This window comes from Aythya fuligula, chromosome 4 (genome assembly GCF_009819795.1).
Source record: "Aythya fuligula isolate bAytFul2 chromosome 4, bAytFul2.pri, whole genome shotgun sequence".
Lineage (NCBI taxonomy): Eukaryota > Metazoa > Chordata > Aves > Anseriformes > Anatidae > Aythya > Aythya fuligula.
The window spans coordinates 76,500,341-76,512,574 of NC_045562.1; the positions used below are offsets into that span (position 1 = coordinate 76,500,341).

General features: G+C 64.5%; 2 protein-coding genes and 1 non-coding gene across 10 annotated transcripts in view; all 3 read right to left on the bottom strand.

Moving 5' to 3' along the window:
* Positions 1-64: 64 nt before the first annotated feature.
* On the bottom strand, positions 65-1,889 carry NOP56 (NOP56 ribonucleoprotein). Its single transcript, XM_032186950.1, has 7 exons — positions 1,876-1,889; positions 1,591-1,680; positions 1,343-1,457; positions 1,104-1,265; positions 786-984; positions 370-557; positions 65-264 (listed from the first exon to the last, which is right to left on the bottom strand). The coding sequence occupies exons 1-7, from the start codon at positions 1,876-1,878 to the stop codon at positions 65-67; spliced, it is 957 nt and encodes a 318-aa protein (XP_032042841.1). The 5' UTR covers positions 1,879-1,889.
* LOC116489307 lies at positions 617-748 on the bottom strand. The gene has a single exon (XR_004253270.1). It is a non-coding gene; the product is annotated as a small nucleolar RNA SNORA51 (small nucleolar RNA).
* A 286-nt stretch (positions 1,890-2,175) lies between the features above and the next one.
* Positions 2,176-12,234, bottom strand: part of DCTN1 (dynactin subunit 1) — a 56,245-nt gene continuing 46,186 nt past the window's right edge. For 5 of the 8 annotated variants that reach the window (XM_032186199.1, XM_032186198.1, XM_032186197.1 and 2 more), the window contains 17 exons: positions 11,311-11,463; positions 10,618-10,778; positions 9,694-9,862; positions 9,217-9,285; positions 8,644-8,706; positions 8,408-8,557; positions 7,821-7,982; positions 7,407-7,538; positions 6,806-6,934; positions 6,364-6,506; positions 5,884-6,050; positions 4,622-4,636; positions 3,976-4,109; positions 3,280-3,469; positions 2,695-2,771; positions 2,476-2,565; positions 2,176-2,392 (listed from right to left, as the gene is read on the bottom strand). In XM_032186199.1, coding sequence (XP_032042090.1) covers positions 2,255-2,392; positions 2,476-2,565; positions 2,695-2,771; positions 3,280-3,469; positions 3,976-4,109; positions 4,622-4,636; positions 5,884-6,050; positions 6,364-6,506; positions 6,806-6,934; positions 7,407-7,538; positions 7,821-7,982; positions 8,408-8,557; positions 8,644-8,706; positions 9,217-9,285; positions 9,694-9,862; positions 10,618-10,778; positions 11,311-11,463 — 2,142 coding nt within the window. In that variant the 3' untranslated portion in view covers positions 2,176-2,254. The remainder of the gene's footprint in view (positions 2,393-2,475; positions 2,566-2,694; positions 2,772-3,279; positions 3,470-3,975; positions 4,110-4,621; positions 4,637-5,883; positions 6,051-6,363; positions 6,507-6,805; positions 6,935-7,406; positions 7,539-7,820; positions 7,983-8,407; positions 8,558-8,643; positions 8,707-9,216; positions 9,286-9,693; positions 9,863-10,617; positions 10,779-11,310; positions 11,464-12,234) is intronic. The other 3 variants (XM_032186200.1, XM_032186195.1, XM_032186201.1) reach the window with 3 other exon arrangements.

Here is a 12,234-nt window from a genome sequence, read left to right on the forward strand (position 1 = left end):
GCCGGGATCAGCAGTGAGAAGTGTCAGCAGCACAGCTCAGTGGATTGACAGATTAACTGAGACATCATCTCCGCGGCCAGGGGCAGCAGGGGGGGGACACACTCGCACTCACCACCTCCCCGATGAGAGCCGAGAGGCTGGGAGCCACCTGGCTCATCTTGGAGCGCAGGTACTCCTGCAGGCCCTTGCGGTACTCGGACAGCGAGATCACGCGGCTGGAGAAGCTCTCGATGTTGATGAGGTCGATGGGGGAGATGTCCATGCCTGGGCAAGACGAGCATGAAGGCTGAGCAACGCCAACCACGCAGCAGCAGCGACCCCGCTCAGCTCAGAGCTCCGACGGAGCCATCGCTGCCCATCCCCACCTACCCATGGAGGAGCGGGAAGCTTCCAGAATGGCCTGAGCCTTGGCGCTGTCCATGACGATCTCCTCCAGCCCCTCCAGGCTCTCCTCGCTCAGCTCCTTGCGGTTCCCAATGAACTTGGCCAGCCGGCAGTAGGTGTAGTTCTCAGAGACGATCTTGATGAGCTCGGGGAAGTGGTACCCGTACCACTCCCTGCAGGCACAGCGTCAGGGCAGAGCCCGGCCCCATGCACGCCCCCACCCACCGGCCCTGCGTGTGTCCCCGCTCACAATCCAGCCGGGGCACGGTTTCCCCGGCTGGGGTGCATTCGGGGCCGTGCTCTCCCTCCCCGTTCTGTACAGGCAGCCGGAGGACGAGCTGCCTGTGGTAAGCGTGGGGAGGAAACCCGCGCCGCTCCTCCCGCCCGGGGACCCCCCTCACCGAACGCGCATGGAGAAGGTGTTGATGTCCTTGTCCAGCTGGTCCAGGAGGCTGATGGACTGGATGATCATGTTGTCCACGCGGTTCACGTTGAACTTCACCTTGGCTCGGGAGTAGCTGTGGCCAAGACCCAGCTGCGCCTTGGAGGCCGACTGTGCGGTGAGGCCCTTCACCAGCGCGTGGAAGTGCAGGCGGATCCCTGCACGGAGGGCTCCGTCACCACCCCGGCAGGACGTGCGGCTGAGCACCCCCGGGTTGGCCCCCCCGGGCCCTGCAGGGGTCTCAGGTTGTGAGATCCCCCTGCCCCCGGCCACTCACCCCTCAGGATCTCAGCCACGACCCCCCCGGTCTGGCACTGGTAGCCCAGCTCCTCCAGGATGGCCGCCCCGATCTTGGCATCAGCAACTCCCAGCAGCGCCTTCTTCTTCTTGGCGGGCATCGAGGTCTCCAGCAGCAGCCGCAGGTCCTCGTGCAGGATCCCTGCGGGGTGGGGGCGGCTCAGCGGGGCCGTGCCGGGCCGGGCAGGGACCCCCATTCCCCCGTGCCCCCCCACTCACCCTCGGACACGGCGTTGATGTTCTCCAGCGCGCTCTGCGCCGACTTGAAGGGCGCGAAGGCGACGAGCTTCACCACGTTGTGGAACTTGCCGATGGTGAGGACGCTCTCCTCCACCTGCCGGCGGCACCCCCTGAGCGCCCGGCCCCGCGCGTGGCGGGCACCGAACGGCCCCGGGCTCCCGGGAGGGGCACGCGGCGACCCCCCCCCCGCCCCCCAAATTCCCCCCGTTCCCCCCCCCGGCCCGTACCTGCGGCAGCAGCAGGCTGATCTCCTCCACCTCGCGCACGGCGAACAGCGCGTACCCGGCCGCATGCTCGAACAGGACGTGCAGCAGCACCTGCGGGACGCCGGTCACACGCGGGCCGGGCCGGGCCGCGCTCGGTGCCCCCCCATCCCCCGTCCCCTCCAGCCCCGCAGGAGGCCCCCCCCCAGGCCCCGCGGCTCCCCCCGGAGCCGCCCCCGCCCCCGCCGCGCCCCCCGGTCCCGGCCCGGTCCCGATGGGGGCGGATTGCGGCCGGCGCCCCCCGCTCACCATCCCGCCGCCGCCGCCGCCGCCCGGAACTGGCCGCCCCGCACCGGAAGCCCGCCCCTCGTCGCTCGCGGCCAATGGGAGCCCGCGCGCCGCTCCCCGCCCACCAATCGGCGCGAACCGCCTCGGCCAATGACCGCCCCGCCCGCCCCTGCAGCCCCACCAATCAGCGCTGCGTATGGCGGCTGCTGCCAGCCCCTCGCCGCCCACAGCCAATGGCAGCCGCCGCGGCGCTCCGTGGCCCCGCCCCCGTGAATAAAAGCGCGGAGTGCGGGGAGCGGGAGCTTTATTGGGGGGAGGGAGGGGACGGGGCGGGGGTGCGGGGAGGGGGGGTCCCGCCGGGTCCGTTCCGTGCGGGCGCTGCGGGGGCGGCTCGGGGGGCTCAGCAGACGAAGTGTCCCTGCAGGCGCTGCAGCAGCTCGGGGGTGAGCAGCACCCGCTCCGTGTGGCCCTGCCCGGCCGCGCACGGCACCGACACACGCCCGAAGGCGGCGGCGCCCTGCTCCTGCTCCCGCTGCGCCTGCGGGATAAATGGGATTAGTGATTAGCGATCGGTGATCGATAAGCATCGACCAGCAGCCCCCCCACCCTGCCCCTGCTCACCTTGAGGAAGGAGGAGGACGGGAAGACGCCGAAGGCCGTGGGGACGCTGGCGCCCGGGTGCTGCTGCACCACCTCCCGCAGCGTGTCGGCCTGGGGGCACAGCGGGGCACAGCACTGTCACCATCAGCACTGCACCACGAGCCCAGGGGGCAGGGGAGGGCTGTGCCCAGCAGCCCCCAGCCCACCCCTCACCCCGACACCCCCCCAGGCCCGCCGTACCTGCAGCGTGTCGATGGTGGTCTTCAGGGACCACAGGCGTGCCGTCTGCTCCAGCAGGCGCGTGGCTGCGCTCCTTCCTGCAAAGGCCGGGGGTGAGGAAGGTGCATTTGACCCAGCGGGGCCCAGCACCCAGCCCTCAGCACAGTCCCGCACCGCGGAGCACCGGCCCAGCCAGCCCCGGTTCTTTGCCACCAGAGGAGGGCTGTGGGGACAGGAGGCTCCAGGCGCAGCCTGCAGCGCCCTGGGTCAGAGGCTGAGCCACCCTGACAGGGAAACAGCTTCAGCCTCCTGCCCGCCAGGCTGGAGCCACGCTGTCCCCAGACACGTGCTGGGACAGGAGGGCCACGGCTCTGGGCTAGGAGAGCTCCCCAGGGGAAGCCTGGCCAGCACAAGCAGCACAGCCCCATCCCTCCAAGGGATACGGGGGCAGGCTGGAGCTGTGCCCTGCAGCACACACCCCCTGCTGCTGGATCCCAGCTGGATGGCCAGGAGCTGCCAGTCCCCATCAGCAGTCCCCCCACGGCACAGAGCACCTCTGCGTGGTCTCCCAGCTGCCCCAGCCCCGGGGGGTTGTGCAGCACCTACCTGACTTTGTCTGCTTCATGTCCACCACCTTGGTGTTGGTGCTCATCTGGTAGAGGGTTTCCAGGAGCTGGCTTGTCTTGCGATAGAGGCTGACCGTAGCCAGATCTTCCCCATGCTTGTTCTTGGCGACAGAGACCTTAGCTACGTGCAGAGGTTTCAAGCTGGCCAGCTCCATCTTCATCTGGGCTCCCTAGAACCAGCGGGTAAAGGTGATCAGAAGGTGTTTATTTGGGAGGAATAGAGCAGAGAAAACGAGGTGTAAATACAGCTGAGCGTCTGTGAGCCTCAGGGCAGGGAACAGATCGGCACCCAACACTTACAGCACCCTGACAAGGCAGCGGCCACGGACGTGACTTGTTGGATTTAAGAGCTACAATTAACATCTGCACAGTTATGCATAATAATCTGCATAATGATATGTCTATGAATAAATACCAGTGGAACGTTATTTTGCTAATTAGATTATTTGCTGCTTTGCCAATTTCCTCATAGTGCAATCATTAATCAATCAGTGACTGGATCAGGCTCCATCGGCCAGCACCCTGACTACTGCAACGAGGCTGGGCAGGGACACGACACCAGCACCGGGTGCTGCCAGCCCAGCACAGGAGCGGGGACAGTGCCCTCGTGTCCTGGCTGGGCTCCCCGCAGAGCTCCCTCCCCTCCATAAAGCAACATCTGCTGCCCCCTCCTCACCTTGAGCCGGTTGTTCTCGTTCTTGAGGTGCTTGATGGAGAGCTGCAGGGCTTCAATTTGCTGGAGCAGAAGAGGCGAGTCCTTCACCTGCACCGGCCCCGAGCCTCCTCCCGCTGCCTGGCCGGCACCCACACCTGCAGCAGGCACAAAGCAGCGCCGTCAGCACCCAAAACGCCCCGGCACGGGGAGCTGCAGCGGGCACCAGGCATGCAGAGGGGGCTGGGCACCGGGACACGGCCACAGCACCGGGTGAGCAGCCGCACGGTTTGGTGGCGCACGCCCAGGTGCCCCGCGAGCCATCGCGAACATGCAGCACTGCACACACCTTGCTCGGATGGAAAAGGCCAAAACCCAGCAGGGCCGGGCAGCATCACGCACCCACGCCCCTCAGCAGCCCCGGCACCGGGCACCCGCTGCCCCTTGCCCAAAACACGGGGTTCTCCCCGGCCGCTCCAGGGCCCCCTCTCTCCAGTGCTGGGGTCACAGCAGCTGCCCGCTCCCCTGCCCCACAGCCCCCATGGCACCCGCACGTCCTGGCTCCTTCCCCTCTCCACCCCGGCCAGACCTTGCCCTGGGCACCTCCCTGCAGCCCCTGCATGCAGGGCCGGGGCTGGGAGCACTCGCATGCTGGGGTGCAGTACTGTACCTCTCTGCTGTTCCTCTGCGGTACGAGGAGAGGAGGCAGAGGAAAGATGAGAAGAAGCAGAATTAAGCCAAGGGTCAGCTTTGGAAGGAGCCGTGCCCAGAGGGCTGCGAGCCATCCGAGTGGGACATGCGTGGGCCCACGACTGCTGCCCCTTGCTCTGGGTCTGAAGAGGTGCGGATCCACCCAGATCTGCCCCAGACGCTCAGCCAGAGCCTCCCAGTGCAGGAGCAGCCCCACAGAGGCCCCTCAGGCTTTGCACGTCCCCAGCAGAAGGCAGGCTGGTGCTGGCACAGTGCTCAGCGCCATGTACACTGCTCAGCACCCAGACTACACCGATGGCACCTCCAGGGTGCTCAGAGAGCCAGAGCTTGTGGCCACGGTGACTCAGGGAGAAGCTGCAGCTCCATGGGAAGCAGGAGCTGCTGCACCCAGGATCTGCATCCTCACGGGGCGTTTTGGGGGCAGGGGGTGGCCAGGGGGTGACCTCTGCCTCTTGGCAAACCGACAGCACTCGTGGTGCAGCCAGAGCAAGCCTGAGACCTGCCCTGCCCTCCTTGTGCAGGGCTCTTCCCCAGCCCTGGTGGGGCCGTGAGGGACACAGACCCAGCAGACCATCGCCACGCTGCTGCTAGAGGCACAGGCTGCTCCCCAGCCTCCCTGGGCACGGTCCCAAAGGAGAGCTGAGCTCACAGTTCAGCAGGCCACGCACTGCCCGATGGCCAGAGCCCCTGACAAAGGTGCCAGCACAGCTCTGTCACCCCACAGCCCTTCTTTGCCTCTGTACCTGCCTCCAGGCAGTTTCTATAGGGTGTTCCTCCAAACAGAGGGACCCCGAAGGCGCTAAGCCTTCTGCTAGGCAGCATGAGGAACCGCAGCCTTAGCCATCGCCTGTCCTTCACCATCACCCACCCCTCGCTGGGGGCTTCAGGGGAAATTGGCTCTCATTCACCAAGCCAGGTGGACAGCAGAGCCCACCCGTGTCCTGGGAAGCTGCCCTTGCTGCTCTGCCTGCCCCTGTATGGAGCTGCCAGGGGCTGTGGGCTGCCTGCATGCCCCACTCATCACCATGAGAGCCCAAACACCTCCTGTCCTCTCCCCATCCTGTCCCCCACCAGGGCCGTGGCTCCCCGAGGACAGGTTGGGCAGCAGAGCTGCGCTGCTCCCAGTGCCGGGGGCATTCCCCTGCACAGCTCCTGCCCCTCTGCCCCCTGCCCCTCTGCCCCTACCCCACGGCAGCTGGGAAGCTCTGGGTGGTTACACACCTCCGGCAATGCCGGACACGATGGAGGCAACCCCGGAGGCAGGCGCCCCGCGCAGGCCCTCGATGGTTCGCTTGGACTGGTTGTTCAGGCGCTGCTTCAGCTCCACCTTCTCTGACTCCAGCTGGTCGATGTCTGCCTGAAGAGCATCCATGGTCTCTTCGAACTCCCTGGGGAAGAGCACACAGACCGCGTGTGGGAGATCCTCGGAGCACAGCGATGGCAGTAAGAACACGCCAGGACAACGGCCTTTTCCACAGAGTGTTTGTACAAGGCCTTCCCCAGGATCCCTGTCCCAGCCCGAGCTCTGCTGAGCACCACGAACACAGCAGTTCCCCTGCTCATCCCCCCCCCAGTATCGCCCTGCACTAACTCACCAATGCTCCCGGCCAGCCCGAGGCATGCAGACCGTGCAGTCCCCACCAGAGACCTCCAGCAGCCAGCCCCAGCTCCACGAACCCATCCCACACATCCCACACTTACTTCTCCTTCTTCTTGAGCAGCGTCTGGGTCTCATCCAGCTTTGTCTGTATCTTTTCCACGCGGTCGTCCGCGTCCTTGGACGCGCTGTCCAGCTTCTTCTCCAGGAGGCTGAGGCGCACGTTGGCCTCGCTGAGCTCCTCGCCCTGCAGCAGCAGAGATCAGAGGGCTCAGGCCCTGGGGGTGGCACCAAGGAAAGCTCCTCGTGGTGCCTGGGGGGTCCTGCCCCCCGCCGTGCCTGTGCCTGGCACCCAGGGAGGTGCTGCCTGCTGTGAGCAGGCTGTGGTTGCAGCAGGCAGCAGCTCCCTGACAGCAGGGTCGGTACCTCCAGGAGATCCAACTGGGATTTGGGGCAGCCAGCACCACAGGCAGCACGGTGCCGGGAGCTCAGCAGCCCCACTGCAGCTCCTCACCGACTGGCAGAGGCAGATGAGGAACGGCTCACCTTGATCTTCAGGGACTTCTTCAGCTCCTTGATGACCGTCTCCCTGTCCTCCAGCTTCAGCCCCAGCCCCTCAGCATCAGTGATCTCTGCCCGAAGAGCCGCGGCCCGCAGCTCAGCAGGGGGGGTGGGCTGCAACACACCAGAGGAAAAAGACATGAATAGTGGTGTTTTAAGAGGAATCCCAGTAATTGCAAATGGGCCACATGGCAAGTGGGGGACTGTTCTTGGCCTCCTTGTATCTGCAGGCCTCTGCTACCCATCCCCAGGTCTCTGTCCCCCCTTGCACCCAGAGGACTTCTCTAGCCAGGGACCAGCAGCAGAATACCCCACCGCTGCCCACCACGTGCTGAGCACATCAGCAGCTCCCTCAGTGTGCTCAGCACCACGTCCCAGCACCACCAGCCTCGGGGCATTGCACCTCGGTGTTTGTTCTGAGGGTCACTGTTCCCCGTGCCTTCACCACCACCAGTGTCAGCCCCTGGGGAAACCTCGGAGGCATCAAGACCTCGCAAAGGTCTTGTCTCTCTCAGCAGGATCCCGAGTTGTGGGGAATCACAGAGCAGCTCAAATGCCCGAAGCTCCTGCCGCAGGCAAAGCCCACCTTGGTCTGTGGCCTGTCAGCATCGTACTCTCCCTCCTGCATGGCCGTGGCCATCTTGTTCATGGTTGCGATGAGGATGCTGCAGGACTGCCGCAGGCACTCGTAGGGGTTGATGCCCTGGGTGCCGTAGATCTGCACGGGACAGGACAGAAGCTGTAGGTGCCCCTCAGCCCCCGCTGCAGCCCCCTCCTGGCTCCCCACCAGGTGCCCCTCGGTGCGGCTGCAGCACGAGGCCAGCCGTGGGGAAGGAGAGCACAGAGCAGGGAGCAGAGCGCGCTGCATTTCGGCATTCCCCGGCCACGCTCCCAGGCTCCCCGAGACCCTCCCGGGCAGGTCTGCAGCCCCCGGGGACGTGCACCAACCCCACCCCGCGCCGCAGCAGAGTACAGGGGCAGTGAGAAGAGGATTTCCCACCTGCTCGCTCGCCTTGAAGGCCAGGTCCTCCAGCTTCACCGCCAGCAGCCCCTCGTTCTCTGCCAGAGGGGCGATGAGCTGCGCGCCCGCCGCGGCCACCTCCTGCAGCACGGCCACCACCCAGGTCAGGTGCTTGCGGCAGTCCAGCAGCGTGTCCGAAACCTGGGGCCAGGCAAAGCAGGGGGGGGTCAGGGAGGAAAGGCAGGGGGCTGCCCCCCAGCTCCCTCCCAGACACTGCAGCTCCCGGCTGCACAACGCTTCCCTCGCTCTGGTGCCAGCTCCTGGCGTCTAACGCGCGTCTGAAGGAGGAAGATGGAAAACACCAGGAAAGACAGAAAGAAGCTCAAGGCTGGAGGAGAGTAGCTTACAAAGGCCACGTCTCCACCCTGACCAGAACGTAAAGCCCAGAGACATGCAGTCCCTGTGCTGCTGCTTGGCTCAGGCAGGGCTCTGCCAGGCAGTGCTGTGCTCTCTCCGCAGAGCCAGTGAGGAGAGCAGCAAGCTGAATGCTCTCGGTGCCAGCCCCAGCACGTGGCCGTGGCCCCCCAGGGAGCAGCTCGGGCTCCCTGCCTGGCTGCCCAGCTCACCTGCTGCCCAAAGCCCAGCGCCGCGGGGATCCCCGGGGCGTCTGTGCCCGGCATGCGGCGCCTGATCTTCTTGCAGAACTGGCGGATGTCGCTGCACGAGGTCTCCAGGTCCTTGAGGAGGATGGCGAGGTCGGACGCCTCCTGCCCAGCCTGGGGAGCACCAAAAGGACCTCAGAAAGACTGACCGAGGGCTGGGGGGGAACCCAGCAGCAGGCAGCAGGGCCGGGCACTCCTACCTGCAGGAAGGCTCGCAGCCTGCACACCTCCACGCCCATGCAGTCCAAGGCACTCTGCGTGAACTGCGGAGCACAAGCACGAGCACCGTGAGCTCACGGCAGCAGACACCAGGCAGGGCAGCTGCCCCAGGACAAGCTGGGGCTTTGGTCTCGGGTGTCTCGGGACAGGCCCTCTCTACGCCACGCTGCCACAGCTCCAGGTTTCCCAGGAGAAGTTTGAGGCATTGAATCCATTCCTGTTTTACTCCGTGGGGCACAAGACCCCCGCACCCCCCTCTGAAGCCCAGGGAGTGCAGCGGCTCGGGAAGCACAACGTCCCCCCCAGACACAGGGCTCCCTGCACCCCCCTCGCTGCTCTCCTCTCCCGGGGATGTCTGCAGGGCAAAGGGCCTGGGTTTCCCTCCCCTCTCCCCGAGCTGGGAGCCTGCAGCGTGGCTGCGCTGCCCCGCAGTGCCTGCGAGGGGAGGAGGGGGCAGAGGGGCACCCCAATTCACAGAACGATCTCAAGGGATGGGGGGGGCAGAGGCAGACAGCACGTGACAAGGACACTCGGGTCATTTGGCACCACTTCACCTTGATGTGGTCAGCCAGCTGCATCGTGCAGTCCTCAGCCTGCTCAGCCAGGTGGATGCTGTACAGGTGCTGGGGGAAAACAGCAGAGATCATCACCCCTCCAAGGTTTGCACACACACAAGCAAATAAACCCAACGGGGGAATCCAGAACAAAAACAAACACCGAATTTTTGGCTTAACTTTCGACTGAAGTGCAACCTCCCGCAATGACCCCGCCAGGTCCCTGTCAACACTGCCCCCCGACCGATGGCCTTTAACTCAAACAGGTCAGCGCCCTGCCCTGCCCACAGAGCTGCACGAGCCTGGGACAGGGGAACCACGTCCCTGCTGCCCGCGTCCTCCCAGGGACAGAAGACGCAGCCCCCAGCTGCCAGTGCCTCAGGCTCACGTCCTGCACGCTCCGAGGGTGAAAAGCACCCAAAGGGGAGTCGCTGCCAGCGGGTTTATCTGCAGCTCACCCACACCACAACCACCTACCTGATAGTACTTGATGGCTTTGGTCAGCGGCTCCACGTTGACCGTCTCATCCAGTTGGTCCTTGTGCAGCAGCTCGATCAGGAAGTCCAGGGAGCGCTCGTGGACGCTCATCTCGGGGTACAGCATCCCCACCTTCTTATACACCTCCACGCTGCACTTGTTCAGGGCCCTGGGGAGGGAGCGCAGGCAGTCAGCAGCTCTGGGACAGGCACACACCACACACGGCACCCACACGGGCTGTGCTTCTGGTGCCGACCCCGGAGCACTCGAGGTGCCAGCCTCAGCCTGCAGGCTGAGCAGCACGGGAGCTAGGGAGAGGCTGGGGAGGACAAAACATCTGTAAAAAAACAGGGCATGAGACGGGTTGCCAGGGAGCCCCAGGGAAAGGGAGCCCCAGAGCACAGCAGGTCAGTCCAGGGAGACACGAGGTCTGCCTGTCAGCAGCAGCAATGCCCTGTACAGCGCTCAGTGATGGGCTGGGGAAGCTTTCCCAGGGAACTGAGCACGGGGCACATGTGGTAGGGGGGACTGGGCTGCAGGGGGCTGGGAGCCTGAAGCCCAGAGTGAATCCCAGGCACAATTCAGCTCAGCAAGAGAAAGGCTGTGGTGTGGGACAGATGGAAAATAAAAATAAAAATCAACGCACCAAGGCTAACCCTGAGCTAAAGACACGCAGACACAGCTGAGGGACCAGCCATGCATGCTAGAGATCTGAGTCCCCCATGTTCTTGGAAAGAAAATGAGGAAGGAGACAGAACAGAAGTGACCACCCCATCGCAGGGAGAAACCCAGGGCCCCTCAGCTTTGTTTCAGCCTTGCTGCCCAAACTTCAGCTCCAGCAGGGTCCAGGCCCTGCTGCAGAGCTCCGTGCTTCCAGAGGGTGAAGGGGGTGGGAATTGGGGCTGGGGGCGGCTGGGTACTCACTGCTCGTATTTGTGCAGCGTGGCCTGCAGGAGGCTGAGGGAATACACCAGCCCTGCAGCAAAGCTCAGCTGCTCTCCCGGAGCGCCCCGGAGGCCAGTCCGCTCTGCGCAGTTCTCGTTCAGATCAAACTTCTCCTGAGCTTGTTTGCTGATCAGCTCGGCCTGTTGGGGAGGACAACCTTGGAGAATCCCCCTGCGCCCACCCTGATCTGTCCCACTTAGTCACGGACCTGACCAACTCCCCCCTGCACCCCTACCCCCAGAAAAACAAGCTTCCTGGGGAAGATTTGAATCCAGAGGGAGAACAAGAGGGACAGCAGAGCCGAGCAGCCCGGTCAGCACTGCAAGGCACCAGGGCTGACAGCCTGCCCTGCACTGACAGACCTGAGCCACTGGTACCGTGGATGAGTGCTCCACTGAGCCATCACTGCCTGGGGGCAGGAATTTCGCTCCCTCCTCCTCCCAGGCAATTTTGAAAGTTCTCAAAGAAGTAAATGTTCAAAATCCCAAATTTACATGGGACAGAAAGAAAATCTCCCCCAGAGCTGCGGCACAGCCACCACCTCCTGGTTAGGCCCAGTGGGCTTGAAGATGCTCCAAGCCCCATCAGCCCAGCCCAGAGCCTCGGTGCACGAATTAATGCGAGCTCTTGATGAAGCCTAACCCCCCCCAGGGCAGGCAGAAGCCACCCCACCTTGCAGATGAGCCGAGGGATGAGCAGCAGCACCAGGATGCAGTCGTGGTCCCCGCCGTGGCGCAGGAAGCTGTCCGGCATGAAGGAGGTGAGCAGGGAGACGTGCCGGTTGGCCTGCTGCACCTCCATCTGCCGCAGCTCCATCTCGATGGCCTGCAGCACACAGCACAGGGGCCGGCTCAGCGCCACAGGGACACAGAGCCCCCCTCCTCCTGCAGCCACCACCGCCCTCCCTGACACCCCCCTGTCACTGCCCGGGGGCTGCTCTGGAGCTCTGGCCCCAGAGGAGTTGGGGTACTCCACATCGCTGTGCTCATGAGCGTTTTCCCTTCCCGGCCAGCATTCACAGTGGGATAAAGGACAGTGCTAATACTGCCAGCTCTGAGCACGCTTTCAGAAGAAAACTTCCCTTTTTTGCACAGCAGTGAGCTTGGAGAAGTTTGATGTTTCTGTTGGGAGAGGGGCACCCGCTGCCCCCAGCAGGGATGGATGATTTATCTCACACCAGCCCCCCCAGCCCCACTGCCGGGCAGCAGAGGCAATGAAAATATCTCGGGGCCTTTTGGGTGCAGCATGGCCAGGAGCAGAGCAGGACCTCAGCACACAGAACCAGGGATGGTTTTTCTCTTGATCAAACTGCTCTGCCCCATTAAGCCTCTCCTGCCTGTGTTCACCCTCACACCAGTGTCAGCCAGTGTCCCCTGTGCTGGTATCCTGCTCCCCCACAACGTGCCCTGTGTTCCCTGCAGCTCCCAGCAGCTGCCTCGGTGTTTCCACTGCTGGCAGGAGCACCACAGCCCGGCTCTGAGAGCTGTGCCCCAGGGCCAGCCCCACCACATGGCAGGGACAGACCTGCCCTGAGCCCAGCATCTGCACAGTTCAGGGGCCTGGCACACAGAAGTGCCCCGTGCCTGGCGCACGGCC